The 10,216-nt window shown below is 49.8% G+C and overlaps 1 protein-coding gene across 1 annotated transcript; it reads left to right on the top strand.

Annotated features, from left to right (window-relative positions):
- Positions 1-884: 884 nt before the first annotated feature.
- On the top strand, positions 885-4,391 carry LOC119092360 (uncharacterized; the record flags this gene model as incomplete). The annotated part of the gene is made up of 2 exons (XM_037215324.1): positions 885-1,507; positions 3,534-4,391. Coding segments are annotated over 2 exons (756 nt in total), but the record flags the coding sequence as incomplete, so codon positions are not given.
- Between the last annotated feature and the right edge of the window lie 5,825 nt (positions 4,392-10,216).

Raw genomic sequence — 10,216 nt, 5'->3', positions numbered from 1 at the left:
AAGCAATTGGAAGGCATAAAAAACCTAGTTATCTCTGAAAACCATACCTATGTATGAATTTATGGAAACTAGTTTTACATCCATCGACAACGGCATACAGAATATTGTTGCTCAAATATTTCGATGCAAGGATATTTTTGCTGTTACTAAGAAATCCGCACCTGTTTTTGTCTTACAGTAATCGACATAAAAACCAGAAAATCGCATTATTTTTGCAACAAATGGTACTTCGGAATAATTCAGTTCTAGCTTGGCATTAAATTAAATCGTTTAACGTCCTAATAAAACATACGCCAATAAAGGAACGCAGGCTAATCAATTTCAAGGGGCGAAAAATGTCTATTTGCAATACCAATTGCGATGTTCTGTCCAGACCTACCGCGCGTCCCTGATCCACCCATCAACAGTCCCGCCCACAGAGGTTCTCGAATTGAACCTCATGGTGGTCATCCGTAGATTTTCACGCACTTTGGGTACACGGGAAGTTACGATTACCATTTGTCTGTGATGTGTGAATTAAGAACAGCGTTTGTGATAAGAGCAGGCCAGTGTGATATTTTGTCTTTGCCATACGGGGAATTACACAACCTTACAACGCGTGAGGCTAGATTAGCCAGCTCACGCAACGTTTGCAGGGATTTTGTGACAGCTTTTGTCTTACATATGTTAAAAAGCTGTCCCATAAAACATATCGCTCAGCGTAGCGTTGTGCGTGGCACTGCCTGCAGTCGCCTGACGCTCTGGTCTCTGCCGACAGGATGAGGCGGCTGCTGCTGTCGCTCTGTATGGCCGCGCTGGCCTCGGCCCTGGCTGTCGACAAGCCAGGAGAGACGACTGCCGCGCTGCGGGCGCAGGCGCGGGACAGCTCCAGCCACGGCAGCCACGGCGGCGGCCACGGCTCCAGCCACGGCTCCAGCCACGGCTCCAGCCACGGCTCCAGTCACGGCTCCAGTCACGGCGGCGGCCACAGCGCCAGCTTCAGCTCAGGCGGTCACGGCGGCGGCCACGGCTCCGGCGGCAGCTCGTATGCCTCAATCGGCGGCAGCGGGTCTGGCCACAGTGGGGGCCACAGCGTGGCCAGCGCCTCGTACAGCGCACCGAGCACCTCGTACGCAGATCCCTCGTATGGCGGCTCCTCCGGCAACCTCTACTACTACTACTATCCGGTGCAGGAGCACAAGTATCCGGTGTACCACGAGTCGGGCGGCGGCAAGCCCGGCCTGTTCGGCATCCTCGGCTCCATCCTGCTGCCGCTGCTCGTGCTCGGGGGCATCCTCCTGCTCTTCGGCGCCATCGCCGCCATGTTCTTCACCAACACCAACGGCACCGGCCGCACCGGCGACAACGCCCGCCTCGACAAGCTTAACGAGTGGAAGAGCGAGGTGGAGCGCGTGTTCTACACCTACGTGGACGTTCTGGAGTCGGAGGACTGCGTGCCGCGCACCATGTGTGAGCTGGGCCTGTACGCCCGCTCCTACAACTTCGCCGGCAAGGACATGCTCTTGAGGTGAGACTCGACCACAGCACGCAAACTGTCGGCGATGCTTGGTTCTGACATTGTATGTGGATGTGCCATGCTCCATTGCCGCCGGGTACAGTTAGCCACAGACGCATCCAGAAAAAGTAGGGTAGGACATCTAATACTGACTTAACGGATGTGAGTTTTTTTGGGCTGGTCTTAGTTTGATATCAGGCTTTATGGATTGTCGACAGCCTTTTGCTTCAGCAGTAGCAAATTCATTTGTCGGACTTAGGTGTCGCTGAAAAAAACAACAGTAAACCCAGTTGTTTCCATTTTGTCTGTGTCATTAAGGTCAATCCAAACTAAGTGCTGCGCAAAGTCCTCAAGTATCACATTTTCTAAAAAAACAACTCCCAGATATGATTACCTTGTAACTATCGTGAGTCTTGTATGCAACTAATAGCATTAGCCCCACTATTTGGATTTTTATCTCTGAGGGCCGTTCAGGGACACCGTGGGGTCCATATCGACGAAGACCAAAATCCCAAACACGGGGCGTCCTGTCTGGGAACGCTGGCAGGTGACCGGCCTCTGGTCCGGCTGGTGACCGGTGACCGTCCTCTGGTCTGGCTGGTGACCGGTGACCGGCTTCTGGTCTGGCTGGTGACCGGTGACCGGCTTCTGGTCTGGCTGGTGACCGGTGACCGGCTCTGGTCTGGCTGGTGACCGGTGACCGGCTCTGGTCTGGCTGGTGACCGGTGACCGGCCTCTGGTCTGGCTGGTGACCGGTGACCGCCTCTGGTCTGGCTGGTGACCGGTGACCGGCCTCTGGTCTGGCTGGTGACCGGTGACCGGCCTTCTGGTGGCTGGTGACCGGTGACCGGCCTCTGGTGGCTGGTGACCGGTGACCGGCCTCTGGTCCGGCGGGCGCCCTGGATCGGTGGTTCCGGCCGGTGTCAGTGGGACACGGCCGGCCTCTCAGCCCTCCACATCCGGGGGAGAGAGGGGAGAGAGGCCGGCCACGGTGCCGCCGCGCGCCGGCGCCTCAGGCGCCGCTGGTGGAAAGCGTCCCGGCCGCGTTGCATGACCTGATTGAAAGTCATTAGAATGCAAGCTCGTGCTGCACCGCCGCTCCGCACGCCCCGGGCGTGAAGTCCGTTCTCGGACCGCTGCGCGCGTGCGCGAACAGGTGATGTGGGTCAGCGGGGTCCAAGAGCAACCTGAGAAGGGAAGGCCTGAGTTTCGGTATTGAAACCATCATAACCGCTCTGGCCTGATATGGCGTGACCAATCTGCAAGCAAGACAGCCGTGTGTCTGAATGTAAAGGTGTTCACCAGCTGTGGCCGTCTCCATCATAACCAATGTGAAAATCGCTGCTAGCCATGTGGCAGTCCAAGCCCACTGAAAAGCCCACGCCTTTAGACTAGCATTGATGATAATCTCGTCTGATCTGACGACAGCAAACGTCTGCTCGAAATTCGACATCTCATGATTCGATCTGTGCATGTTCAAGCCGCACACACGTAGTGTGCCATAATATCACTAAGCTCTCTGGCATAATATTGCCTGTTTTGCGTTTCAGAACTTAAGCCTGTTCTGTCAGTCTCTTACGGAAACTGTCGTTTCTTATTGGAAGCCAAAGAAGAAGCGTCATAACCCCGCTAGTTGGACGTCTCCTGACTTGTTGGCTGGGTGGAAACAACTGGGGTGGCTTCGGTACTCCTCACACTACCTTGTCTCTCATTTTTGCGCATTTGCTTTGAGATTGCCCTTTTCATGCGGTTTGCTGCCATTTGTAACACAATAATTTACCTGCAAAACCCTAAATTTACCTATGTTGTTTCATCTGGCCTCCCAGCAGTTCTCACTTTTTCCGGCTTTATCGTTTTACAAAGCCAATTCAGCCCTTACCCTCCAAAGTTATGAAACATGATCACGATTTCAGCTCGACATTTGCGCTCTGACTCTCAGGAGAATTGCAGAATTGGGGTGTCCACAGTCTGACGACCTGCCCGTGCCTGACTTACGACCTCACCGCCTCGGGCTGCTCACGCCTTCTGTCCTCCCCAGTCTGGCGGAGCACTACCTGCCCGAGATGATGCAGAACAACGCCCGCGTGCTGAAGAAGGCTGCCACTGGCGGTTACGACAAGAACCAGTGCAGGAAGATGTTCAAGTGCGAGCCGCCCACGTCGGCGTCGTAGGCTTACCTGTCGGCGGTGTCGGCCCGAAGGGACTCCTCCCTCTGTCTGAGGGGACCTTGCTTGGGCCGGAATGGCCTCTGTTGGCCTCAGGCGGCCTCTCACAATCTGAGAGGCCTCGCTTGATCTGGGGGGACTCACTCGATCTGGATGGCCCTAGGGAACTGCGTGGAGACTGGCAGCACGCGAAGGCAGGTTCCAAGAGGGACACCGATCCATCGCATTCGGCGAGGGCTCATCATGCTCATCTGAATCACCGTCATGTGGTCTGCACTCTTGAGTGGCGTGGGGTGAGAACTGAGGGTGCTGCAGAGCTCAATTCCAGGGCTGGCCGATTGGGAGCACGTCGTCGGACGGGCTTCTTCCTTTTCAGAGGGCTTTGTTACTTGTTGATGCCCCTCTTGCCTCTGCAACTCGTCGGTTTCTCTCCGCACTGGCTGGTGAGGAAATCTTCTTCGTCCGCAGTGCACACTCATGAAGGCGCAGGCTGTTGTTATAACTTTTATGTACCCCGATCGTTCGTTTCCAGTCGCCGTTAAAATGTCTGCTGATTATGCGTGGTGCTGATGTTGACATCCTACACTGCCGAGGCTAACTAACGGCTTTATACCTATCACTGCTGTCAGTGATTCCGCAAATACAAAACACATCTCCAGATACCGAACTACACCGCAGCTGTAGCACCAAATATGCCTCGTTGATATCAAACTTTGTCTGTCTTGTCTTAGTCCCTCTCCAGAGTGTTGTTGTCCTCGTCCCGGTGTTATGTATTTCGCTGTTGTTTATCTGTGATCTCTCATGTATCCGGGTATCTGTTTAAATGTTTGTCCATGGTATCCATGTGCTGCGTTTGTACATGCTGTCGTTGTATCACAATATTTGTAATGTCTGTATGCTACGTTGTCCTCTGTTACTCGTGTTATGTCCATGATGTCCAAGCTGTTTGTGTCCGACCGCCAGTTTCACGTGATGTCTAATGTCGTCCATATTCGTTGTCGTCGTCTGTGTTTTCTTCAGCCCGAGCTCAAGTTATGTTCGATACATTAAAATGTGGTATGTTTGCTGTCCATGTCCCAGTACTAGCCCTTTCCACCCTTTCTCATGTTTATGTCCATGTCCCATGCAAGCACTGCCTGCTGGCGTGTTTGCGAGCACGTCTCAAGCAAAAACGATTCATTTGTATGTTTGTTACTTGTACGTCTTAGCCCATCTCAGTCACATGTTACGTCATGCAATTCTTCATGTAGCTGCCTGTTTGTGTGGAGCAATCCACAATTATTTATTATTATGACAAGATGTCGTTAAAATGTTGGGGTGATCCAAATACACCAAACCTTTTAAAAGTGTGCTCAACGATCAACAATTTACTGAACGAATCACCGCTATCTTCTCAACGTGACAATGGTAAAAGGTGGCCGCCCACCAGCAAAAGTTGGTGCGTCGAGGAACGACCGAATGACGGCATCCGCGCACCGAATCTTAGAACACCGTCCTTTTATGCGCGCAAACAAGACTATCCAGGAACTTTATAGAACTAAAATGGATACGTCTTATAAATAATGGACAGTAATAATGCTTATTACTATTTATTTGCAGTTGTATTCTTGTACTGCATACAGAGCAGCATGCAAGGTCACAAACAGAAACAACGAACATAAACAAGACACATTCTCGTGGCATCAACCATCGGAAATATAAAGCTCAAGTTATCATGCAGATCGACGTCACCATAGCCCAAACGAGGCTTCTGATCGAGGAAGAGAGGTCTCCAGCCAGACGGCATCGGATGTGGGTGTCGGAGATGCTCCATCAACACAGATCCTGCAGTGAATATGTGTAACGCCGTCCAAGAGCTCTGTGCTGCTGACCCGCAACGGCGCCAGCTGTACTTTGACATGAGCCGGGAGATGACTGAGGTCCTACTGGCCCAAATCGGATCACTGAGTAACGGCTGAACTATCACGCAGCAATAAATTAACCAGCTTCCGCGAGCCGATCGGTGTTGCTCAACGCATGGCCGGCATGCAGAGGTACCACCGGAACAGCACCTCGTCTACACAACTAACATCGTTTGCTTTGGAGTCGTTTGCGTCGGAGAAGATCATTTGCTCAGAGTGCCTCTGTGAGCGCCATTTGAGCTGAAGGCTTAGAAAAATTTACTGGATTGTTGAATCATGACGTAAACTTACTTCATCGCGCTCTCGTCCTCTTGATGTTTTCCGCTGCCACACCGGATGGTTTGCCTGGTTCAATTCGTCAACCTCGCACGGGCGGCTGGGCACTTCTCAGGCGGTTAGGCCAAAAGCGGAGGTATTCTTTGCAGAATGCATGCTCAGGGTCCGGTCCAATTCTGTCCGCGAGTTCAAAATTTAATCCCGCTGCAAGATATTTTTCAACAAAATTTTCAACATTTTTTTAACAATAAAAAAAACATGCAAGCAAGGCCGACCTCAAGCTCTTGGTTTTTTACCGCTACGAGTTGGGAATTCTTACGATAAAAATCTTTGGTCTTCAGTGACAAGAGACTACTGGTTTAAGGGCGTAACGAAGCAAACTTTAGCTGCAATGAGAAAACTAAATTTACGTTCACACTCATGAAGAATATACTATCAACTGAATATAATTCATGCCTAAATGTCTCTCCGAAATAGAAATACATCTCAGCGTAAATTCACTAAATCTCAACATCTTCTAAGGAAAACGTTGTCACGATAAAGCAATTCCTGCATGTTTAAAATATTTGACCAGTACCCCTGGTATACTGATTGGCGACTATGCTCTTCACTAGAACTTCCAATTTTTCAGAGTTGCTGAATCCAGCCATGTCCAATCCGTCACAGTATGAATGGTCCATTCTAAATTTGAATTCGGCTGCATAGCAATCTAAAAAAAGATAAGCGTCAAGTTAAATTTCGCACCTTGCTTATGTCCATTCCACACAAGCCGTTCGGCGTCTATGATCGGTTCCTCGCTTCAGCGATTTCGCTTATGATGTGTATCGAAATTTATGGCTCTGTATGTATGCATCCCCATGAACGATGAGAGTGAGAGAGAGAGAGAGAGAGAGAGAGAGAGAGAGAGAGAGAGAGAGAGAGAGAGAGAGAGAGAGAGAGAGAGAGAGAGAGAGAGAGGAGAGAGAGAGAGAGAGAGAGAGAGAGAGAGAGAGAGAGATTTTTGATCCCCGGTTGCTGAACATAGTCCCTGCACGCAGTTATCAGTGCGTGTGGGAGAAAGTGTTGGATTTCAACAAAATCTAAACCAGTGATGTGATAAATAAAACAAGTATTTAAGTGGACAGTTCTAAGGGCTGTTTTAATTTAAGCAGCATTTTATCATTATCGTTCTCAGTGTATGCAACTTAAAATGTAGGATAAGCATTGTTTGCTGTCTGACAATCTGCGGAGAGGGCAGTGTAACATCTCTACAATTCCCCAAAATGTGGTATTACCGTGTCTTGTTTTGTTTGCATAGTTCATTTTTACATTTTATCATTCAAAATTGTAATTTTCATGTCATTTCCAGGTTTAACCCCCCACATTTCAGTTAAGATCACAATCTTGATTTGCCTCCTATCACTCTCAGAGATATGGTTGCACCACTGATTAAGCGTATCAACATTACGGTACAGACTTCAGATGACTTGCTTGTCACAATCCAAGTCATGCTTAAGATCTAATTGTTAACGTAAATCATTTACATTTTGCAACACATCAAGAAGCCACAATCTATAAAACGCCGCCTATCGTTTACAAACCTGCCGTATACAATCCGCGTGCTAGACTTTTAAACAAGCAGACATCAGCTATTTTGGACCCTTCTTCTCTAAAAGAACGGCCATTGTGACCAAATGGGGGTGGGAGACGAGAACATATCCTGTACGCAGTGGTGACAGTTGCTGAAAAGTGTAACGCATTTAGTAAAAGGATGATGTAGGCAGATAATGTTACGGTATATGGCCTGAGACCACTTGCGTGGGTCAATCGCCAGTGTAAACAAATGAATAGGTTATGGCCCAATGAATGGCTATTATTGTAAAACCGATCACGAGCAACATACTAAGTTCCAAAAACGCGGGAAAGTAGCATGTATTTTAAAACAAAGGAATGCATGATTGATGGCAAAATTCGAATGACGAGGCATCAATAACGCTTGTAGATCTCAGGAAGCTGTTACACTCATCGATGCTCTTTCTCCTTAAAGCAGTGGACCTCTTCTATATCTCCCCGATGATCTCGATGCGTCTGAGGAAGAACTCCCTTGGTATGTATATCAGCCATCCTCCCGCAGGTGCGCATACAATCATCATCAGTGCACCTCCTTTCCCAGGGGTGCGATTTCAAACGTCGGGGAAGTAAGAGTCACTTGAGGCCAAGGTTAAGATTACAGGCCGGACGATGAGCTCTTCAAAGCCGCAGTTGTCAATGATGTTCTGCACATACATGTTCTGCAAGGATGTTCTGCACTATGACTGCAGAGGTCTGGGTCCGAACTTCTTAGGAGTGAGAAACCCCTTGTGCTTTCGCCGCACACCCTTACACTTTGGGTCGGGAACCCAGTGGTGAGCCACGTATCATCCCCTGTCACCAAACGTGAAAAGAGGTCTGCAGGATCAGCACCGTGCGCAGCGAGAAGCCACTTCCTCAATTTAACCCCTGATACCGATCTTGTTGGCTCATGTATCGTGGCACCCGCCTGGCAGACACCTTACTCATGTGAAGACCGTGAATAACAATCCAAGTCATACCACATGGTGCGCGAACCTCAGTCGTGATTCCTCTGACCTTGCAACGCCTGTTTTTCAAGATCGACGCTTACGCTTTCACATCCTCGATCAGTTTGAGGGTTGTGGTCTCAGAGGATCTCCTGAACGAGGATCCATCTTCAAATGAGTCACGCTCATGAGCCGAGTCGTCGGGCCACTTACCTGCCGTGGAGCAAAGAAGACGGGGTAAATTGGGATGCTTCGTGGATAATCGCTATCCTAGTGCCTTTGAGAAGCTACAGTTCAGCAAGATATGTTCATGTTGTTTCCATGGTGATGGCGAGCATGCGCCAAAACCAACCACGCTGCCAAACTCAACTCTCTTCTACGCACGTGGACAAACATAATACACATATAAGACGGACGCATGAACATAAGCAAGTGCATCGTCAACTGAAGCATTAATCATATTTATGACGAGATGTGACCTCTCATCGGAGAGTTTCAGCTACCTGTCTGCCCGCTCTATGTTTGGAGAACTGCAAGCTTAGTTTGGTTGCTGGTGGATGTCGCTTGGTGCTGACTTATCTTTCTTCGTGTCCTGAAGCATTAGCTTCGCGCCCCTGAAGCCTTGGCGCACCACAAGCAATAAAATGCGCAATCTTACAGTCTATTGAATGCTTCTTTACGCATCAATGGACGTTTCATTTCATTCCATTCCATTATAATGCTTCGGAGAGTGACAAACGGGCGGTTAATGGGAATCTTGCCCCTGAAGGTCTGTTATACCAATCATGGTGACCAATGTTTTCGCTAGGCAGAATTTAACCATACTAGATTTGGAATTTATTATAAAACAAACAAGTGGCGAAATAGTAAAGCAGAGGTCGGCGGATTTGATTCAAATTTGGCGTGATGCACTCGGCTGCAGCGTGCGAATTTAACCCATGAAAAGCACTTAATATGAGTAGGGAGTAGCTTTTTACTTTGACGTTGATGTTGTAGTTGGTCATTGACAATCAGGTGGAAGTCATCGTGCCAAAAACTGTCGAACGTCAAACATGTTCTATCCGAGAGAAGAATATCTTCTTGGCAGCCCATTTGGAAAGAGCGCCTCCAAATTACAGGTGCTTTTTTGAGTTTAGGTGTATTTTACAGGTCGCTCTTTTGTTCAGGTATACTGAATATCATTCCGACATCGATCGCCTATAACTAGCCGAACTTTATCTAAACAGAGCGTAATCATCCATTGCCGAGTTGCCAAATGAGTAACACGATTTCACACGATATGACGTCAGCATTTTGCAAGAAATCTCGCGCTCTACTTGCTTCGCTGCAACAGGACGCTGCGCAACTAGATCGCGAGGCATGTTTGCAGTTATTGTGATGGTTGGGTACGTGAATAAATAAAGCGCACTAAGACGACAGTTGCTCGCCTGAGATCAAGCCCTGAGGGACTGCTTGCCTGCAGTGCAGCGTAGCCAGGCTGGCCCGCCCTGCAGTGCAACGTCAGTTAGGCTGGCTCGATGCACACCGCGCTGCTGTCCTTCACATCGTCCTCCCGCTGCGGGGACCGCATGAAGAGGTGACGTAACGGTGACGCGGGAAACGGTAGCGTGACGCGCGCCGGCGTCACCCTCCGTGACGGTCACCCATTGTTTCGCCACCGTGGGTGGCAACTAGAGCTGCAAGCCGGCACTTTCGCCGCGCCACGCAGCCGCGACGAGCCGCCGCTGGACACAATGTCACGAGACCTTTCACCCCGCGTACTTCCGTGACGGGGGGTGACGGGGGTCGGCGACTGGCCGCGCGTCGTGACGGGGGGCAGCAGTATCTCGTCCGCCGGCCCGC

This window comes from Pollicipes pollicipes, unplaced genomic scaffold, assembly GCF_011947565.3.
Source record: "Pollicipes pollicipes isolate AB1234 unplaced genomic scaffold, Ppol_2.1 Scaffold_3447;HRSCAF=4054_pilon_pilon_pilon, whole genome shotgun sequence".
Classification (NCBI taxonomy): domain Eukaryota; kingdom Metazoa; phylum Arthropoda; class Thecostraca; order Pollicipedomorpha; family Pollicipedidae; genus Pollicipes; species Pollicipes pollicipes.
The sequence above is the reverse complement of the archived record's forward strand: the minus strand, read 5'-3'. Positions and strand labels throughout refer to the sequence as shown.